We start from the raw sequence: 22703 nt of genomic DNA on the forward strand, positions 1-22703 counted from the left end.
GCAGAGGCATGCCTAAACCTGTAATACTAGATGGGAACTCAATGACGGGCAGACACATGTCAAGTACAGAAAATGTGGGGCACTTATTGGATAAAAGGAGAAGAAAAATTGGCTCAGAATAAAGCTCACTTGAGCCGTTGGTGAACGCGATAGCTCTCAAATAAAGCTGACTGCGTTTAAGGTTGAGGAGGAGTTAAGACAGAAATATTTTTTGGTAATAAAAAACAATTTTCAGCTAATTGTTGCTCATGGAACTCCTCTTCTTAAGAAATGAGATCTTATTACATTTTAAAGAATACTATAAGTGGAGCTTTTCATAAATACATGTTATTATCTCTTTTAAAATAAGATAAAATTAATATCATGGGTGCAAATCAGCATACAGTCAAATTTATTTGATCTACAGTCAAGCTTCACGACAAAATAAATCTTCTAGATGTCACCATTTGTCGAAAAATGTCCACGAAATGTTTGCAAAAGCGTTATTTTCATCCTGTTTTGTTGTTTTTCATCAGCTGCAGGTGAAGAGAAAAAAAATACATTTTATCTTTAACTATTAGCCACATTTTTTGGAGATTATTATGACTATATAATGACTCTTTAGAGATTAGAAAAAGGCTGAAAAAAAGACGCCAATCAAGACGCATATTACGCTTCTATTTAGAAATGTTCTACAATTAATTGAAAATATCCAGGAAAGGAGCTGTAACTAAGTTAATTTAAATTTACGTCTCAAACATTTCTCATCTCTGTTCTTGCATCATACCCACTTCAAGTCTGTGTCCTTGAAGTACAAGCTTATCCAGGAATCTCACCGCTCGCTGACTGCCGAGTTCATCAGACCTGCTGCCACTGTCACTGAAGTTTATCCACCCGGAACAGAGCTGCAGCACAGGGAGGACAACTCACTGTACAAATGCTATTTTAGCCCTTAAACACACACATACACACACACACACACACACATTCACACTCTGCGTGCTGCGTGTGCAAGCTGAACATTTGAACACCTGCCAACCTATAAATCTGCTAACAATGGTTTCATTATGGTGAATATTTGTCTTTGTTGCATTACTGTACCTATTCAATACAATGCATTTAATATATTTTTTTCTAATGAATGTCTGCTGCCATGAACCAACTCCCCCATGGAAATCATTTTAATTGAATGTAAAGATTAAACAATGTGTTTGTTTGTATCATCCTATTGTTACAGTATGTTTCCTGCAGTGTGTGCATGTGTGTGGGTGTGCACAGGTGTGTTTGCATGCATTTGTGGGCATTTCATGTCTGATAGCTGTGTGTTATTGTGGTCTTGTGTGCAGGAATTTGTCCTACTTTTTTTTTTTTAAAAAGGGTGTGTGAGCCCGTAATTGTTAAGAATCACTGTATGCAAATTTGTGGCTGGTTTAGCTGGCAGCAGAAACTCCACATCCCCCTTTCTTTTTGTGTGTGTGTGCCTGTCTGTGTATGTATGCGTGAGTCTGAGAGTGTGTGTTTGTGTGTGTTTGTTTCCAGCTCTCACCAGGTTGGGTGCGTTATACTGAGGGCTTCCTGCTGCATCCATCTGCCTGAAACTAAAAGAGCCGAGCTGTCACTGCACACTGCAGGTATGTAGTCACGATTAAACAATATGCAATGACACGGGTCAGCTACCTGAGTGTTTACATTAATGCGCTGTGTGGAGAAAAAAGGGGTGGTAGCCCGTTAGCTGGCATGCTAACTTAACTAGTTGTGCAATTTGCGCTAGCGAGCTAGTAATCGAGCTAGGTTAGCATTGTATCGGAGCGTGGGGGGCGAGCTCCCAAAGCTGATTTTATGTTATGCTAGGCACGTTGCCAGTTTCCATTTGGTATTTAACAATTCACGTTGTGGTTTTAATCGGCGACGAGGCTCGGTTTGCATGTAGAAATCTGTACATTTCGTGCAGATTTTCGTGCGGCAGCTAAGCGGCTAATGTCAACAGCTAACAGCTAGCTAACGTTAGCTCGGCACCGTTAACCTGGTCGCTTGTTGCTAACTGGAGCTAACCTCGGCTGGTTAGCAGCTTGTTTACTGACACATTTTTAACACGTTCGTGTTTTAATTGTCACGATGCCATTACCTCACTATTCGTGCGTCTCTTTTGGCACAAACAACAGTCAGAAAATGTGTCTTTTGGTGTTGCGGTAACCGGCCACCCGCCGAGCAGAAATAGCCAAATAAAACTGACCCGACGAGCTATTGGGACTCGCGCACGGCACGTGCTGTCATTTGTCCAAAACAGGTGTTCCCACCTCATGCACGCGACTCTATGGACCATTAATTAACATCCTCTTGTTGTCACCTCTGTCACCTTCAGCCACAGCTGCATGACATGGGCTGCAAAGTGACACACATCAGTGTGAAGAAATGTGTGTAAACAGCCTCAAATATCAGGTTTTGTATTTATTTAGATTAACTGATTCATTTTACAGGATAAACAGTGTTGGAAAATGCGAGTTTTTGGTGTGACCAGCTGTCCAAAACTCACAGATGTTCAATTTACAGTCAGTCAAAGTAAAGAAAATAAAATTATTTATATTTGAAAAGCTGGAATTGGGTATTTTTGCTGCATAAATGACTTAAAGGATCATTCAACTATCAATAATTGTTGGTGATTATTATTTTTTAATGATGATTGATTTACCCAAGGGCTCAAATCCGTGTAAACACTGTGTGCAAATTGCCTCAGATATCAGGTTTTGTATTTATTTACATTAATTGATAAATTTTACAGGATATATAATGTTGGGAATTATGTTCAATTTACAGCCATTCAAAGCAAAGAAAAGGAAAAAAAATCATATTTGAGAAGCTGGACTTAGAACAGCATAAATTACTTAGATGATTAATCAACTATTAAAATAGGCTTGTGATTTTTTTGTTATGTTGATTGATTTACCTAAGGGCTCAAATCAGTGCATGCAAATCACCTCAAATATCAGGTTTTGTAATTATTTGATTGTAACCAGCAGTCCAAAACTTATAGATGTTCAATTTACAGCTATTCAAAGCAAATAAAGCAAATATATTCATATTTGAGAAGCAAGAATCAGGGAATTCTTGGTATTTTTTTGCTTACGTGACTTAATCAACTATCAAAAAATGCTCGTTACTTTTTATTAATGCTGATTGATTTACCTAAGGGCACAAATCAGTGTAAAGAATGTATGCAAATAGCCTCAAATATCAGGTTCTCTATTTATTGGATTGAGTAATTTAATAGTATGTGTAATGTTTAAAAAAATGTGCATCACCATTTTCTTTTTAGTGTGACCAGCAGTCCAAAAGTTGTAGATGTTCAATTTAGTCATTCAAAGCAAAGAAAAGCAAATATATTTGAGAAGTGCAAATCAAGACATTTTTGGTATTTTTTGCTTCATAAATGAATGAAATTATCAATAAACTATCAAAATTGTTGGTGATTTTTTGTTATGTTGATTGATTTACCAAGAACTTGAAGAATTGGTGTTGTGGAAGCGTGCTCGTCTCTCATGCTTCGTCTGATTTTAGTTTGAGTCATACTGACTGATCATGTTACGGCGGGCTTTGGTTTTATGAAGATAAACAATCTCTGTGAAAAACAAAAGAGGCTGAGCGTGTCAGCCAAAATACAGAAGAAGCATATCCGGTCATAGAAACTGGCCAGTCACGATACCTCATTTTGTACCTCATATTGTCCCAGAAATGATTGACCAATTGATGCCATTTTACTATATAATGACAATTTAATAGGATTATAATGCAAGCACACCCTTTCAGAGAGCAATTAGCTTTCAATTCTTCAGAATAATCCCACAAGAATGTAAAAAAAATCTTAAAATATCCTCATGAATAAAACAACTTAGCAGAAATTATGTTTTAGGCGCCCAGGTCTTGCTGTTTGTCAAACATCATGTTGGCCAAAGTGTTGCTGACATTTTTAATGTAATAAGAGGTTACGTCATCTCTCAAATGCGAAGTTGCTAATCAGTCTGTAAACAATGACTGCTGCACAGAAAAGGAAGTCTTGGCCCGGATATCTGTTATCCAGATATCCCCAGAAATGTTGGCCCTCACCCCCGGAGGCTAAGTCGAAGTCAGACGAACTGTCGATTCAACGATTGTTTCTGCTTAGTGTTTAATCCTTCTCGTAATATGATTTTGTTCCAACAGGGCTTTAACAGAGACAGTGAAACGGGTTGACGTTCCTCTCAGGAAAAAACAAAGGCAGCTCCTCACATTGATCCACCGCAGAGCAGCAGGCTTCCATCAGACTCATGACTGTTTGAGGGGACGCGGACCCACGGTGGCCCATGCACTGTACCCGTTTCCCTCCCTGTCCTCCTTATCCCTCAAGCTGACGCAAAACCCCAGACACCTACCCCCCCTCCCCCACCCCCACTCCCACCCAATCCCCAGCGACTCGCCCCCTCCCGCCATGGTGTCCGGCACCGAGACCGTGCACTACATCCACCTGCATAACTCCAGCCAGTCGGTGCTGGAAGCCCTGCGCACGCAGCGGCGCGAGGGCCTCTTCTGTGACGTGACCGTGCGGATACATGACGCCTCTCTGCGTGCCCACGCCTGCGTCCTGGCGGCCGGCAGCCCCTTCTTCCAGGACAAGCTGCTGCTGGGTCACTCCGAGATCTCCGTGCCGCCGCTGGTGCCCGCCGAAACCGTGAAGCAGCTTGTGGATTTCATGTACAGCGGCTCACTGGTGGTGCTGCAGTCGCAGGCCCTCTGCATCCTCACCGCCGCCAGCATCCTGCAGATCAAGACGGTCATCGACGAGTGCACCCAGATCATCTCTCAGAGGAAGGCGGCGGCCACGGCGGCGGCAGCGGCAGCGGCAGGAGGAGGGATGCTCGGAGGAGTTCTCCCTAAGCAAGAGGAGCGTGGCGGGGGGAAAGGGAGAGAGAGCGGAGGCAGTGGAAGCTGCTCGGTTGGAGCGAGTGGGGGTGGAGGTTACGCAAACTTCCCCAACTTCATGGCTGAATGCGGGGGTAATAATATGGGCGGGGGGCTGGGGGGCGCCAGCGTCAGTGTCAGCGAGAGCGGCCCGGGCCCAATGGAGCAGGCCAACACCGTGAGTCTGATGGCACTGGGCGACATGGGCCCCGGCTCCATGTGCGGCGGTGACGGACTAGGCTCCGGTGCCGGCTCAATCCTCATGAAGCAGAGCCCCAGCTGCACTCAGGACGTCAGGTACAAGCTCCGAGACCTGCTGGCCCAGACGGCCAACGGAGCCAGCACTAGTAGCACAGGGAACCTCTCGGCGGGCTGCAGCTCCGGCGTGGGCAGCGTGGACAGCATCGGCAGGGACAGCCTCCGCGGCAACACAACCGACCTCTCTGATGACCTGGTGGGGATGGACAGATACAGCGAGGAGGAGGACTTGGACGGGCGGGAGCGGGGAAGAGACGGAGACAGAGACAGGGGGGCGAGCCACAGCCGCAAGCAGAGGCAGCCGCTAAGACTCCAGGTAGGGGGATAAGGGGAAGGGTTGCCATGGTTACAGCTTTCAGGCATGCAGAGCTGCAACGGTTTGCTTTTCTTTCTTTTTCTGCTTTTCCCTCTTCTCACACTGCATTGGCGTATATCGCTGAGATGTTTCTGCACTTTGCACAATTGAAGAGAAGCTCTCGCCTTAACTTCCGCAGTAATTGCCTTGCTGATGTTCTATGGACTTCTGCATATTCACTGTAGGTCATTAAGCGTATTAGTGCCTGCTGTAGCCGGGGTCAATTCACCGTACAGACTTATCTGCAGCGTTTTCAGCTTCTGCTTCTGCTGCTGTAACCGGAATTTCTTTACTGCTTCAAACTGAAATTGGTGTTGTTGTCTTTTCTCTCTAGGTGCTGGGAGGAGAAGGAGTGGTGGTGAAAGATGAAGGGGTTCAGGACCCAGATGGGACTGTCTACGCCTTGGAGGACGGGAGCAGAGACGGACAGCAGGAGGGCTCCCAGGAATCCATGGCAGGCTTTGGACAGGTGGGTTTAACTATGAGCTGAGCTGCAGCTACGGGAGCCAATTAACTGCAAGAAATAACTAAATGTAAAACCATATTAATGTATTATATCTTTTTTCAAGTGTTGCTTGCAGAAGGACAACATTTAAGTGTTGAGCCTTGATTTCAAGGTAATACTTTGCTTTAGAAGGAAACTTTTAGAATTACCTCATTGTGTAAAATTTATTCTCAGCATTTCTGTCACAACTCCTGAAGTAAGTGGGGGGGGGGGTAAAAACATGGTGAAGCGGATTTATGCCGCAGCCTGCTGTACCCTGCAGACTACACAAGGAACATCTGCCACACAGTCAAAAGGATTCAGCTTTGCTTGTCAGTTTTCTCAAAAGTGCTGCAGAGTAACTGGAGATTGAAATGGAATAATCCACCCAATTTGGGAGGTTAAAGAGTTGTGTTTTTTTTTATGCAAAGCAAAGCATGTGATCATCAATTTACTCTGCAGCGGCTTGAATAATGTAATCTTCTGTCTAAGAGCAGTTTTTTAAGTTCTGCTCTTTAGTTCGCATGATGTGGTGTGAAGTGTTTGTTAGAGGTGATTTAAAAACAGTTTATGCTAGCGCGTTACATTTGCTCTGCACAGCTGAGTGACGTGCAAAAAAAACAAACCTGTTGTTTCACCAGTTGTGATACATTGAAGATTTAAAAATTTTTTTTTTTTACTTTACACATATTTTTATCATTATACTCCATAATATGATTCTTTAAGATTGTTAATGCATTAATTTTTTTCTAAATCTGATTCGATAAATCTGCATGGGAGTTCAGAATCTGCAAGATTTTGGTATTGTTTTTCGTGTTTTTTAGTCCAAGTTGTATTAACCAATCAAGTTTGAACTGGTCTTGGTTGAATGCAGATAAATAAATCTCCTTGTGGAAAGCAAATAAGGCGGAACATGTTAGACAAAATGCAATCTTTAACCCACTTTACGCCCAAGTAGGACTGGGCGATATGGACAAAAAGTCATATCCCGATATATTTAGGCTGAATATCGATATTCAATATATATATCCCAATATTTTTATCGCAAAGTGAGAGCAAATGTTCAGTCAAAGTCAAATATGAGATGTCACAAGTATTTTTATCGAAACTTTTTTTTTTTTAAAGATATTTTTTGGCCATTTTTGGGCTTTATTGATAGGACACAGTAAAGGGGGAGACAGAGGGGAAGACATGCGGGAAAGGGCTCCAGATTTGAACCCGGGCCGCCCGCTTACAAGGACAATGCCTCTATGGTACGCGCTCTAACAGGTGTGCCACCGGGAACGCCCTAAAACTGTTTATTTAAGTGAACATATATAAAGTGCACATTTAAATAAAAAAAAATCTGAAATTAAAAATATTCGATCAAATAAAATAACAATCTTTTTCCGCAATAAATATATTTATATGAGAAAAGAATAACGAACATTAAAAAAAATCTAAATATGACAAATTCTAGTAATGGCAGCATTTATATATAAAGAAAGAAAAAAAATTGAATTATATCGATATATGTGATAAGGTCTAATTCCATATCACATATAAAAATATATTGATTTATCTTTTATATCGATATATCGCCCAGCCCTTTCGTCTTTTTGATCCATTCAAAGACTGTCGGGAAGTTCAAATGATGATATGCCTGTTTTTACAGTTTCTTTATACGATGAGCGGTGTATTTTTGGCGATGTTTTTCAGAAAACATTCGTTTCAAACTCGCGGGCAGGATGTGTTGGTGTTTATATAGTTATAGTGATATGCATCTAGACCCCTGCAAAAAGTAATGATGAAGTTGCAAATTGGATTTAAACAATGATCAGCGAACAGAAAAAGTCTTGGCTCGTGAAACAGAAAGCCAGTGGCTTCTGAGATTGGTTGCTATGTTGAAATATTCTGTGAGACAAAGAAAGAAAAGCCCATACCTGCCCATACCTTTTTCTTTAGCTGAGGATGTCTCGTTATCTCTAATCTTTTTAATACTTCATTTCGAGCCAATCTGATATCTTGTCTGGATAAGGAGAAGCTCACAGGAGGCGCTGTGATGTGATCTCGTCCGCTCCGGTTCACACTGTGATTGGATCTCAGATAGATGTAAAGGAGGAGTTGGACCACATTTTAAGAAAAAAACCTTCAGATGTACATCTTATTTCTACAGATGACCTTGTGTTCAGAAAGGGAAATAATCTGTAGAAAACATACAGCTGCAACTCTTTGAGAGATTGTTGAAAGACCATTATATCATGCGAGATGAGAGCCATGTTACTGACGGTGCTGCAGACTTCTCCCATTACTCTGATTGCCTTCTTTCAGTAGAAGTAATGTTACAACATGGCCATATTGTCTTATTTTTCAAATGGTGGTCACTTGCAAATTGCAGATACATTTGCAAGTGATACATTACTGCATGCTCATGCAGAAGTTACAAGTAAGGAGTTTGTTTGAATAGTGAAAAAGGGGAAATTATGTTATTGATGTTGCAAATTGCAGCTTGCATGTCGTAAATCAGGTGAAACATGCAAATCACAAAGCAGGCAGAGTATAGATCACAAGAAATCTTTTCAGTTTTCTAAATGCAAAGGTGATCAGATGTCATTGTCCAAACATCCTGTCAACAAACAGTTCACATAATAATAATAGCAGGTGGAAATGTTGCAGAACTGCTTTTGTAGTTGCAGCTTCCGATCAGTCTGCCTTAATTTTGTTTAGATATCTAATTAGTCCATTAACCAAAAACAGACATTTCACTCTAGTTGTTTTTGTGAGTGGCTTTTCTAATGAATTTCCATGAAATGTTCTAAGTAATGATGCATATCACTTGTGCAATATCAAATTATATTTGCAGTATATGAGATATGCTGCTCCCTCTGAACCCCACCATCCCATCAGCGCTAATTGCGCTGGTCTTAGGAACAGATCATAGGTTACAAAAGATTTCCATTAAAATTGTGATATTTCTGTAATCTTAACCTTCCTAATCCCAAAAATGTATGTTTTCTGTGAAAAATGAAAATGTTTAACGTAGAAAGAAACTGTAAAAGCTGGTATTATCTATGAAATTTTAACTTTTCGACAATCCTTGAACAGATCTTTTTTTTTTGGTTAGAAAAAGTGACCAAAACGAAGCTTAAAATGTTGATATTTGTGTCAGAATCTCTTTATTCTACATGTGTCATTTAAGATAAAGCGTTTGCACTAACCAGATCCTGTTAAAAATATTAAATTATGCTCCTCAGAGACACTGTGAAGACATTATTGATTCTGCTGAGACCAACGGTCACGTGACAAATATTCACTGAAAATCTGTTTACACAGAGCAGAGAGGAGAGGACAGGAGAGGCTTTTTACACAGAGCAGAGAGGAGAGGCTTTTTACACAGAGCAGAGAGGAGAGGCTTTTTACACAGAGCAGAGAGGAAAGGACAGGAGAGGCTGTTTGCACAGAGCTGAGAGGAGAGGACAGGAGAGGCTGTTTACACAGAGCAGAGAGGAGAGGACAGGAGAGGCTGTTTACACAGAGCAGAGAAGAGAGGACAGGAGAGGCTGTTTACACAGAGCAGAGATGAGAGGACAGGAGAGGGTGGAAACATGACAATACTTCAATATGTACGATATGTCCATTATTCCAACACTTTTGGGCACGTGGAAAATTGCATATATTGCATATATATGGATTCAATTTAATTCCAATTTAAAAAAAAAAAAAATTTATCAGAGGAATTCAACTTGATTTGTTTCTTTTTTCTGATTTATGTCTTTATAACTTTGTTATTCTACACAAAGAAATGTTTGGGTTGTTCCCACTTCTAGCCATGAGCTGCAGGACTGACAAAAGTGAGTCAAATGTAATAACAGCAACAAAAAAAACCTGTCTTGTTGGGGTTCAGAGGGTTAAACTGCATCAGCCTAACAAACAAAGTCTGAGTCATGTTGGGATTTCCGTCTCCTTTGCAAAAGACGAGCTCCACCCATGCCCGTATTCCTCCTGAGATTATCTCCTTGGCTATATATTAGGCTGTATGTTTGATCACACTGCTGTTTTGACAGTAATGTAGCTCGACCGGTCGGACCGCACCGTGAGAGTCGGTCTGGTTCATGCATGTAAAGGATTGAAAAATCCTTTACATGCAAGAAAAAAAATCGGTTGTTAAATGCAAATATTGAGGGATGTGCATTTGTACATGAGAGGAGGCACAGTGGAGTATTAAACATAAGTCGCTAAGGATTAGTTTCTTTATGCACACATTCACCAAAAGAGCACAGAGGATCTATGGAGCAGGTAAGCTTTCAGCAAGTATGTCAATGGCAGAAGTGGCCCTGGGCCTTTAATGTTTTCTGAAAAGATTGACAGAACATGAGGGTTTATTTGAGTGTGTGCTGGGAACTAAAATGATGTCTGTGTGTGTGTGTCCTTGCAGGATTTCTACGATGAGCAGGGGGTGTTTTCGGAGAGTTTCTGGCCCCAGAGTGAGCCTCCTCAGGCCATGGCTTTCAACCCCAGAGGAAGGGTCAACAAGCCTCTGACTCCGCCTCCGACCACACAGTCCATCAACAACCAGGTCAGTGTGCTTGTGTTGCTCGCTGTGAGTGCATTTAAGATTTTCTGCGACTACAAAATGCTTTTTTTACAAGCTGGGTGTCGAGTTTAAAGATTGTCAGAGCGACAACAAAGTCTGTAGCGGAGTCAGAGGGTTACAGACTGTAACCCCATGTTCTCTGCTAGTTCCACACTATTGTACATAAATAGCCTGTTGTCTGTACAAATTACATTTTATAAATCCTTAATTTTTACTTTTTTTACTTTTACTACGTAGAAGCAAACATTAAAGAATAATCTTTTTTGCAATGCGTACTGTTATGACTGATACTTTAAGGTTAGTCAAATAAGAACTGCCGTTTAACTTACAATTGAATTAAAAGTAAATCTGTTGGGCTCAAGAAATCGGTTGTTATTGTATCCTGATACTTGAGTCACGATACAATATAATTGCAATATTATTGCAATTTTAAGCATTTTGCAATATGGTGAGTAGTACAATAAAATATATTGCAATTTAACAGTTTAACTGCATTTTGTGTCCACAAAATTAAATTCAATCAAGAATTGTTTTGTCTATTTATTAATGTAAAACTTGGCTACAGATACAGGAGCTGTGAGGGGATGTTTTTCACACACATAATAAAACTAAACAGCTTTCCTCCCCCCTTTCTATTATCAGTTGTTTTATTGATTTACTTATTTACCATTTATTTAATTTAAAATGTATTCATTTTAATTAAATCTTATTTATTTATTTTTTTTGCAATGGATGTATAAGGGAGTTCAGATATATGATTGTATTTTTTTTTCCATTTTTTCTATGTATATTTCTTTAAGTAAGTAGGTAAACATAATATACATTTAGTTTCTTACTTTCTAAAAGGGTAAGAGGCAAAACAAAAAAAAGAATATTGATGTGGCACAGGTCATAAACAGAAACAGCTGCATAAAGAATGTACTGAATTATTTATTGTAAACTGAAAAAAACTGGTACGTTTAACTGTATACAATATTCTGGAAATGAATAAATAAAACAACTTTCAGGCGATAAAATACAGTCAAAATCAGATTATCTGCACCCAGAAAAGCTGTGAGTGCCGACATGTTTCTATACCTCTAAAGGTGTGAGGATGCAGATAGAATAACCTTGAATCAATGAATGAATGAAAGAATAAAATAGTTATATGACTGGTTTACCCTCTGGACTGGCAGCATCTGAGACAACAAGGATGTGGAGATTTAATTCTAAAAGCTCAGACAGCTTCTGAATCTCTTCTGGTTTCTGTGACGCGGAGGAGATTGACAGAAAGCGAAATTTAACGCAGTGCAGCAGTAAAACTAAAGAATAAACCCACTCGAGTCGGAACAATGAGACAGGAAACCAACCAGCGGCAGCAGTTTGACTTTGAATCGACAGTTTGTCTGCGCGGTGTGATTGACAGGTGTGTTGACTTTGATCATGATGAAGATTTGCATGTGCAGAGCGAACTCATGGCCACGTGGAGAGCTGCATGTAAACACAAAGTGAATTATAATTACTTTTTGTCAGAGATAGTTTGATTACAATTGAAACTGGTTTTTATGAATATTGGGTTTTTGATTTGAATGAAAAAGGAATTAATTAAAATGTAGTCTGAAAATCGTTTATATAATTATGATTATCTTTTCATAGACTTAGCTGCAATATTGTTCTTTTTGCAAGAGATGAAAAACAATCTTATTCCACAGAATATGTTAAAAATAAAATGGGAAAACAAAGAGATTTCAGAGGAGGAATGGTAAAGATGTTGCAGATCACAAACTGTACATGGGGAGAATTTGGGTGAAAGTGTCATATTAGATTTATATATTATCTTCATAATATCTTTCTAGATTTGCACTTTTATTTCAGGGAAAGTTAACTTTCATTCAATATTTATTTGGAGTCCTTATATCTGCTTTTATAAAATAATAATATATAATAATAATAATAATAATAATATAATAATAATTTTGCATTCCAACTAACCCAGATACCAAGAGAAAATTATATATATATATATACATATAAAGAAAAATAAAAAGACTACTTGACAAGCAACAATAAAAATGTAGACAGTAACAGTAGTAATAGCAAATTAATTGTATAAATAAATATTAAATTAAATTAGTATTTATATATTAGTAGTAAAAGTATTTATTCCCCTAAATTAAAGAAAAAAAATATATATATAACAAAAAAAAAAACAGTATAATGGGAAGAGTTTGTAGACATACTGTTCACTTTTCACGCAGATTTCGAAAGCTCTCTGTAACTATGAAGCTTTTTCTCTTTGTGATTGGTGAAATATTCTCAACTATCCTTAGAATATAGAATGCAAATAGGAAATCACTTGTCCAAAGACAGATTAAAAATGCATCAGTTGCATCAGAGTGAACTGATTATAGTTTGGATTTTCAATATTCTCAAAGAGCTAATTAACAAAACAAAACAGCACAATAAAAGATATTCCAAGCATTACCACCTCAGAAATATAACAAAGAAGGAAATAATCAAACGCTAAAATACTTCAGCAGATTCTCACTGTGATTGTAATAACGCCGTTCATTGTTTGCGCCCTCAGCTCCTCTTCCAGTACCCAGTGAGCCAGTCGCAGCCCGCTCCGTTCTACGTGGGCGGGCCCATGGGTGGGATTGACAGCATGGCGGGGACCGAGCCCAGCCAGCAGGCCCCGCCCCCAGCCCCGATGACCCCGGCCCCGCCTCCCTCCACCTCCTCCTGCTCCGCGGGCCCCTCCCCCTCCTCCCAGGGATCTGAGACCTCGTTCGACTGCACGCACTGTGGCAAATCTTTACGTTCCAGGAAGAACTACAGCAAGCACATGTTCATCCACTCCGGTAGGACACGCCTCCTTCTGCTGCACCTCCTTATCTGTTTGTTTGTTTTCTCTCCTCGTTATCTGTTATAATGTATGTTTCCTTTATAAGATCGCCAAAAATACATTGTTTAACGTAGAAAGTAACTGTAAAAACAGGCATTATTGTCTGAATTTGAACTTTCCTTGAACGGATCATAGGTTATGAAAGTTTCTGTTATAAAAAGTGACCAAAACGAAGCCTAAAATGTTTATTTGTGTCAGAATCTCTTTATTCTCCATGTGTCATTTAAAATAAAGCGTTTGCACTAACCAGATCCTGGTTAATGTTAAAAACATTAAATTCTGCTCCTCGGAGACACTGTGAAGACATGATTGATTCTGCTGAGACCAACGGTCATGAGACAAATATTCACTGAAAATCTGTTTACACAGAGCAGAGAGGAGAGGACAGGAGAAGCTGTTTACACAGAGCAGAGAGGAGAGGACAGGAGAGGCTGTTTACACAGAGCAGAGAGGAGAGGACAGGAGAGGCTGTTTACACAGAGCAGAGAGGAGAGGACAGGAGAGGCTGGAAACATGACAATACTTCAATATGTACAATATGTGGAGAAAATGGTTTATTTTCAATATTCATGACACTTGTCAAAGTCAAAGTCAAATTTATTTATATAGCGCATTTATAGACGGCTGAGCCGCACCAAAGTGCTTCACATAAAAGTGCAAAAAGTGCAATCAAATACTAGCCGGGGTATACCCATACTGCCTTGCGTGCTCGAATTTAATTTTGAACCTCCATCCAGTCTGGCAACCAGGGCCGTTTCTTAGCCCTGTTTTAGGGATCCAATCACAGAGGGGGGAGGGACGGCAAGACGATGACGCGTACTACCCGGCAGACGGAAGCTTGTAGTTTTCTTACGGATCCAACATGGCTGCTGCAGACGCGAAACTCTCTTTAGCAGTAGATGGTGTTTTAAATAGTTTAGAGCGAAAGTTGAAAGGCGAAAGGTCTCTCGACGGCTCCGCTGTCCACCGGCTCGTAGCGAGATCACCGCTAGCGGGGCTATGAGCGCTGCTAGCGGCTAATAGCCCCGCTACCGTAACGCCGGTGATCTCGCTACGAGCCGGGGGACAGCGGAGCCGCCGAGAGACCCGCAGCAGCTTGTTTATTGCCCATAAAATCAGTGGATGTGTGTGGCTGAATGACATGAGGGGGAATAAAGCGTGAAAATAAATAATCTTGCAGAAAGCGAGAATTGGAGAAGCAAAGCAGCAAGCAACACTCTCTCAGACACACACACACAACAAACATCCATTTCTGTTGCTCTACATACGTCATCTGGTATAACTGATACGATTGGCTAAGAGCTACCTACAGACGCTTTTGATAGACATTCTAAGCGCCCAATAAACGGCTCTGGAGGATCGTAAACCACACCTCCTCTACGGAGAAATGAATGGCTGGTTGCCAGACTAGATCTCATTTGAGATTAGTCTGGTGTTAGCCAGGCTAATAAAATACAGAATTGACAAAGGTAACCAAAAAAAACAAAAGAAAACTTGAGTGTTTAGATATAAATTCCATTTTTTCCCAATTTTTAAAGTTGTTTAATTACCACAATCCACGTAGAAAACATGTACTTTTATTCCAACTCAAAAAGTGTGTGTGTGTGTGTGTGTGTGTGTGTGTGTGTGTGTCTGTGTGTGTGTGTCTGTGTGTGTGTGTCTGTGTGTTGTGCCTGCAGGTCAGAAACCTCATCAGTGCTCCATCTGCTGGCGCTCCTTCTCCCTGCGTGACTACCTCCTCAAACACATGGTGGTGCACACTGGCGTCAGGGCCTTCCAGTGCTCCATGTGCGGCAAGCGCTTCACCCAGAAAAGCTCGCTCAACGTGCACATGCGCACCCACCGTGCCGAGCGCACCTTCCAGTGCAACGTGTGCCACCGGGCCTTCACCCACCGCACCTTGCTGGAGCGCCACGCCCTGCAGCACGCCCACCACGCCCCCCAGGGCCAAGGCCAGGGGCGTGGAGCCGACATGACCTCACCTACCAAGCACAGTCCTCCGGCTCTGGGAGGGCCCTCAGGTATGGCTGGCGCGGCTGGCATGGTCGGCAGCATGGCCAACATGCCCAGCCATGGAGCTTCCTCCACCTAAAGAGAGAGAGAGATACGGGGGAGAGGGGGAGGTTAGCGAGCCCATTCCTTATTTGGTCCTAACAGCCTTGTTGATCTTTAGTTCTAGAGGGAACAGCGCTTACAGGTTCCCATTGTTTTATCTTAACGACACCTTCAATCAGGGTTCCTACACACGGCTGGACATTATGTACATTTTAAAGGTTTTGGAATTGCACAAAAGTCTTCAAAAAGTTTGTAAAAAAAAATCTACTCAAAAAACCCATCTCCAGTAGATGTAATCCTGCTGTCGTTTCCTGTGTTGTGACATCTGTGACGACGGATCGTTCAGTTAGAGATCGTTAAAGATCAGCCATCCAAAATCCAGCCAGAAAGTTTGTTTTTTATTTTGGGTGGGAAATGAGCCTGGACGTTTAAATAAAGAACGTGTAGGAACCCTGTTTCAAAGACACCAGAGAGGCACCAAAGAGGTTAGGAATACAGAGCGGGTTTGGGAGTGGGTGAGGACCAGGGGAGGTGGAGGTGAGGGAGGGAGTTAGGGAGGGAGGGAGGGGTTATACGGAGATGCAAGTTCAGTAAAATAAGGAGAAGGAAGAGTGAGTGGGGCGGGAGGGAGGAGTTGCAGGGTTTTATTCACCCTCAATTCATTTAATTCAAAATTAATTTGATGTCTTTAAGTGCATAAAATCAAAAATAACAAAGTTGTTGTTTATCCCAAGGTCTCAAAATATCAGAGTAAAAATAACCGATTGATTTGCAAAATTGTGACAAAAACAACCAAAATTCCCAGAATATCTCTTAAAATTGAAGAGCTGTTTTAATATCAACGTGTCATATAAGCTTTCTTACCCAAGTAAATGTTAATGTCCTTATCATGTTCTGATGAAAAACTGAACTATCAGCTTGTTATGGTTCTTATTACGTACTTCTGGTACTTTTTAACCATTATAGCATACTGTATGCCCATGCAAATTCACTCTTTTAAAAAGAACGTCAAAATAATGCGTAAAAAGTGGATTTAAACATTATGGCCTCATTATGTAATAAATGAAGCCGTAAAAGTATGAAAGAAAGATTTTCCCAACACCTTTTGAAGGTGATAAATTTAGTTAAACACATTTTAGAGCACTTAAATATGAACCCTGAATTCCCTGTTTTGTTTTTAGAAGTGGTCATATTAACGGATATCAAAATGAACAAAAAATTGAAACTCAGCCGAACTCGAGGCGAATCTAGACAGTTTAATGTAAAGTTCAGGTCAGCTGCAGGCCGTGGAAACTTGGGCAAGAAAAGCCCAGAACGCCTAATTTAAATTAAAGAAGTAGCGGCAGTGAAAGCCGACTCACGTGGTCTATGTCTCAGCCAAAAAGCTGCACTTTAATTGCACAAATATTTTAAAAGATAATACAGAAAATAATCACGGTAAAAATCAAAAAATAAATACAATAATTTTCAGACCATTTTTTCACCCAGTAAGTTTTGTTTATGTCATTTGTTCTAATAAATGCAGCTGTTTGACAGAGTAGATAAACAGGCCAGCAGTGGGGCAGTTTTTATGGCCTTTTTGCTCACTGCCAGCAAGATCTTTAAGAGGCAGACATTATCGCTCCTCAGCCCGTCAGAAATGTGTCCCGGATCGAGGGACGTGACACTAAAACCCTAAAGTTTTTGAGAAAAGCATGAATTTATCTCACAAATAATTTCCTTTCGGATTCTTGTAAAAGAAAGTTAAATTTGCACCTTAACCTCATTGTTTTACAAGTTTTTCCCCCCTATTTTTTTCATTAATTATTAAAGAGGAAAAAAATGCACTTCCTGAATTAACTGAATTGAATGTGAATGGTGCCCGGAGCTATTCACGAGGACAAAGAGAGTTGTTGATGAATGATTCAATGAAGAAGGAAAGTAGTCCGTGCAGAGTGAGACTACAGCAGGAAGGGGAGGAGGAGGAGCAGGAGGAGGAGCAGGAGGAGGCGCGATGCACAGCAGTGTGAATGAAATTCACCATCATCCATCAGACAGCTTTGTAACATTTTCCACAGGCGCCACTGGTCGGCCCCAGGATCATATACCTCGAACCAGGACGAGCCCCCCGTGGCTCGGAGGGACACTATTTTCTCTTTTGAAATGTTTGGGAAACATTTCAGCATGTTTTACACACACACACACACACCTACAATTACCTCGGTGGTCCAAAGACAGGCATTATGCTTCACATCTTTTAAGCTACATCAAACGAAGAAACAGTGAAAACTAAAGCTACCATAGATCCGTTTACTTTTTTGAAAAAACTTACTAAAGTACTTCTATGTAAAATTCCTGTACATCGCTATGACGCTCAGTTTGTTATTTGTTGCTCATGTGATTCTTTGATGCAGAAATAAGGCAGAACATTTAAAAAACAAGAAAACGATAAAAAAAAAAAACAACTTTTAAAGTGAAAGAGCCATTCAGAGGAAGTTAAACGTTGAATAACTATGACAAATCAATGATTTTTATCAGGATTTTTAATGAGTGTTTGGTTGTGTTTGTCTTTTGGGGCTCTGGTTAATAATAAATGGGTAAAAGTGTTTGTTGCTTAAAAAAAGAAGAAGCTTTTCTTGCGGCACTATTGTTAAAAAAAAAAAAACCTTTTTAACCTTTTAGTAAAACTAAATTAATCATGAAAATGTACAATCACCCCTTCAAGTTTTGACCAAGTCAAACTCGTGATAATGTTAATTATCACTTTAATATTTATTACAATTTGATCTCTATGCACAATTGAGTTTGCACATCATATGACTTAGACCTAGGTGTTGTTGTCCCCTCAAGTATTTGGCCTAAGATTGTTTTTCTTTCCCCTTTTTTACACCTTAAAGGTGATCTTTAAAAGACCTTATTGTGTCCCCGCTTTTTGCTCATTTTCCTTAATGTTTGTCAGTCGAAGCATTATATGATATTTAGTAGTTTACTTAAGCTTTGTAAGAGCCTTCTAATTGACATGATTTTCATAAGTGGACCTCACGAAACACGTGGGACATTTTTGAGCTTGAGAACTTTGCGAGTGATGAGATAATTTGACTTTTAAGATATCACTTTAAATCATTTTAAACAGAGTGAGTCCGGCAAAGACGTAGATTCAAATCCTTTCTGTCCGGACTTCACTATAAATATTGACATTTAATGTCCCATTGAAATGTGGAGAAACTGCTTATTTACGCGGAGCAGGCCCGGCAGCGTTGGCCTCTGAACATTGCAAGTTAATTTGTTTCACCAGTGGATGAAAAACAGTTTTTAAATAATAAAAAAAAGACTTTTAAGAGAAGCTGGACTGGAACTCATCCAACTCACTGTTGGTTATAAGCTATATATATGAAATTTAACGCCAAACCTTTGGTGCTTTTTTTTTGTTTTTGGAAATATTTACCTCATTTGCCAGTTGCCAACACCGTGCTGTGGTCTGGGTTTGGTAAATAAGCAGTGTTGAGCTGTTTCAGAGGTTTGATCAAGCCTCAGCAGTGGAAGTGGTTTTGGTGCATTTTGTCTGAGGCGGACCCTTGTACAGTACTGTAATATGTGTGCTTTGAAGCCATGTCAGCGCATTGTAACGTACTGTGTTATGCCTTTTTATTTTTGTTTCCTGTTTTCTGTTTTATTGGGGAGGGAAGTTGATAATTGTTTTTCTACATTAATATTTCTTTAACAGAGGTTAAAATATGTCAGAAGAAGAAGAAGAAAACAGTCATTTTATAAAAAATGAAAAAAATCACTTGTCATCGTAAAACCACATCTTTTATGTATAAAAAGACTAAAGGCATGATTTTAACTTTTTCTGAGAACTTAGATGTCGTACTCAATGAATTAATTGACTTTTAAAAATGAGTGATTTCAAAGATTTCTTTCTCCAAATAAAAAGTCTTCTATGGCTCAAGGCCAGCTGCTCGTCACCATTTCATTCTTCGTGTGTGTGTGTGTGTGTGTGTGTGTGTGTGTGTGTGTGTGTGTGTGTGTGTGTGTGTCTGTGTCTGTGTGTGTCTGTGGTGTATTGTATTGTGAAATGACCCCACTACAAGTAAAAGTTCTGCATTCATTGTTATATATATATATATATATATATATATATGCATGTTATTGCAAATATTTCTTGTTATTTTATTGATACTTCTTTCTATTTTTGCTGCTGTATAGGGTTGCAAAGGGGTGGAACATGTCCGGTAAATTTCCAGAAACTTTCCATGGGATGTTAAGCTGGGGAATTTTGGAAATATTCCAAATTGCAAACTTTCCATGAAAATTATGGGAATTAACTGTAAACTGAGGGGTAATTTAAACGTCATATATCCAAACATGCATATAAACATTTTGTTGACATCCATGCAAAATAATATAATTAAATAAACATTTAAACAGATTTGTAGGTAGAACTTTATCAAATTTTAATTATTTCATTGAACAAAACAAACATGAATCCCCGACCCCACTCATTTAAAAATTTAGTGAATGACCAAAATATCCCATTTAACATGTTAAATGTAGAATTGAAATATGTAAATGAATTGACCGTTTGCAAAAGCTCTAGTCAAATGACTGCAATATGCAGTGGAAGGATGTATCACGGGCTGTACTTTATCTTTTTTGCTCATGGTACTGGTGCTACAGAGGTTGATAGTTTTGTAGCACAATCCATAAAAATCTCTAGCATCCGTATGTAGTTACAAACACCTCATCTGTAGGCTACACTCTAGAAGACGTAACATATGGTGTCACTGGTCCTAAGATGGTAAATCATCCATAGCACAGACTGATTTTTTTTGATAGCATGTGCTACATACAGTCATGGAAAACATTATTAATGTCCCCGTTGTGGGACTTATAAAGGAACATCTTGACTTACAGGAGTGTTCAAAACAATAACAGTCCAATGTGACTAACCAGATTAATCCAGGTTTTTAGTATATTTTTTATTGCTACATGGCAAACAAGGTACCAGTAGGTGCAGTAGATTCTCGGAAAACCAACAAGACCCAGCATTCGTGATATGCAGCTCTTAAGGCTGTGTAATTTGGCAATTAGTTGAAAGGGGTTTGTTCCAAAAAATAGCAGTGTGGCATTCAATCAGTGAGGTCATCAATTTTGTGAAAAAACATATGTGAATCAGGTGGCCTCTATTTAAGGATGAAGCCAGCACTTGTTGAACATGCATTTCTCTTTGAAAGCCTGAGGAAAATGGGTCATTTAAAACATTGTTCAGAAGAACAGCGTACTTTGATTAAAAAGTTGATTGGAGAAGGGAAAACTTATAAAGAGGTGCAAACAATTATAGACTGTTCAGCTAAAATTATCTCTAATGCTTTAAAATGGAGAGCAAAACCAGAGACATGTGGCAGAAAATGGAAGACAACCATCAAAATGGATGGAAGAATAAGCAGAATGGCAAAGGCTCAGCCAATGATCAGCTCCAGGATGATCAAAGACAGTCTGGAGTTACCTGGAAGTGCTGTGACAGTTAGAAGACGTCTGTGTGAAGCTAATCTATTTACAAGAATCCCCCACAAAGTCCCTCTGTTAGAAAAAGGCATGTGCAGAAGAGGTTACAATTTGTCAAAGAACACATCAACTGGCCTAGAGAGAAATGGAGGAACATTTTGTGGACTGATGAGAGTAAAATTGTTCTTTTTGGGTCCAAGGGCCGCAGACAGTTAGTGAGACGAGCCCCAAACTCTGAATTCAAGCTACAGTACACAGTGAAGACAGTGAAGCATCATGATATGAGCATGTTTCTCCTACTATGGTGTTGGGCCTATTTATCTCATACCAGGGATCATGGATCAGTTTGCATATGTCAAAATACTTGAAGAGGTCATGTTGCCTTATGCTGAAGAGGACATGCCCTTGAAATGGGTGTTTCAACAAGACAATGAGCCCAAACACACTAGTAAACCAGCAAAATCTTGGTTCCAAACCAACAACATTGATGTTATGGAGTGGCCAGCCCAATCCCCGGACCTTAATCCAATGGAGAACTTCTGGGGTGACATCAAAAATGCTGTTTCTGAAGCAAAACCAAGAAATATAAATTAATTGTGGAATGTTGTTAGAGAATCTTGGAGTGGAATAACAGCTGAAAGGTGCCACAAGTTGGTTGACTCCATGCCACACAGATGTGAAGCAGTTATAAAAAACTGTGGTCATACAACTAAATATTAGTTTAGTGTACAGGATTACAGGATTGCTAAATCCTAGAAACAAAAATGTTTGTACAAAATAGTTTTGAGTTTGTAAAGTCAACGGCAGACACTGCTATTTTTTGAACACACCCCTTTCAACTAATTGCCCAATTACACAGCCTTAAGAGCGTGCATATCACGAATGCTGGGTCTTGTTGGTTTTCTGAGAATCTACTGCACCTACTGGTACCTTGTTTGCCATGTAGCAATAAAAAATATACTAAAAACCTGGATTAATCTGGTTAGTCACATTGGACTGCTATTATATTTAACACTACTGTATCTTATTGTTGTAAAGGAAGGGCTTATTTTAACTGCTTAAAATACTGTTATGTGCTTTGATTTATTTAAAAAAATGTATTCATGTTTTTATGTTAAATCTCAACCTAAAAAGTAACTAAAGCTGTCAGTTAAATGTAGTGGAGTAAAAGGTTAATATATATTTTTGCGGGAATCAGTTTTCAGCTGATTCATCAGTTCCTGGTTTTCTTTGTTTTATGTCATATTAAAGTTTATATCTTTGAGTTTTGGACAAAATAAAACAAAGGCATTCAAAGGCATCCACTTGTACTGCATTTTATATCCCATACAACAAGTCGAGAAAACAATACAATAATCATTAATTGCAGCCATATATCACATCATATCAGGTATTGAAAGCTTCTGATGCATTATCAGTAAAATATGCTGATTCAGCCGCAGATTCGCTCCTGTCAGGGTTTTCATTAAGCAGTTATCACCTCCAATTATTAACTAACTTTGAATGCAGTTAAGCAGCTTAATCAGTAACAATGTATCTTATTTAAAAAGCTACTGGTATGTTTCGCACGTAAACGATTAACGAAGCAAGTCGTAATTGTAGATTACAGATAAATACAGTAGAGTAAAAAGGACAAGTTTGCCTCTGTAAGTAGGACAGAAGGAGTGTAAAGTAGCAGAAAAAGTACCAAAGTGAAGTA

General features: G+C 39.6%; 1 protein-coding gene and 1 long non-coding RNA gene across 2 annotated transcripts; one reads left to right on the plus strand and one right to left on the minus strand.

Moving 5' to 3' along the window:
- Positions 1 to 14: 14 nt before the first annotated feature.
- LOC131970667 (uncharacterized) lies at positions 15 to 3009 on the minus strand. The gene is made up of 4 exons (XR_009394200.1): positions 2105 to 3009; positions 1526 to 1577; positions 771 to 884; positions 15 to 515 (listed from the first exon to the last, which is right to left on the minus strand). It is a non-coding gene; the product is annotated as an uncharacterized LOC131970667 (long non-coding RNA).
- zbtb45 (zinc finger and BTB domain containing 45) lies at positions 1500 to 19453 on the plus strand. Its single transcript, XM_059332092.1, has 6 exons — positions 1500 to 1610; positions 4177 to 5485; positions 5859 to 5993; positions 10423 to 10563; positions 13148 to 13421; positions 15145 to 19453. Exons 2-6 carry the CDS (start codon positions 4442 to 4444, stop codon positions 15555 to 15557), a joined length of 2007 nt encoding a protein of 668 aa, XP_059188075.1. The 5' UTR covers positions 1500 to 1610; positions 4177 to 4441; the 3' UTR covers positions 15558 to 19453.
- Positions 19454 to 22703: the final 3250 nt, after the last annotated feature.

Source organism: Centropristis striata, chromosome 1, assembly GCF_030273125.1.
Source record: "Centropristis striata isolate RG_2023a ecotype Rhode Island chromosome 1, C.striata_1.0, whole genome shotgun sequence".
NCBI classification, from domain to species: Eukaryota; Metazoa; Chordata; class Actinopteri; order Perciformes; family Serranidae; genus Centropristis; species Centropristis striata.

Excerpts from the sequence above, each read along its gene's own strand:
- zbtb45 (XM_059332092.1), top strand. The coding sequence starts at position 4,442 with ATGGTGTCCGGCACCGAGACCGTGCACTACATCCACCTGCATAACTCC. Across the intron at positions 5,486-5,858 it reads GGCAGCCGCTAAGACTCCAG|GTGCTGGGAGGAGAAGGAGT; the intron begins GTAGGGGGATAA and ends TTTTCTCTCTAG. Across the intron at positions 10,564-13,147 it reads CACAGTCCATCAACAACCAG|CTCCTCTTCCAGTACCCAGT; the intron begins GTCAGTGTGCTT and ends TTGCGCCCTCAG.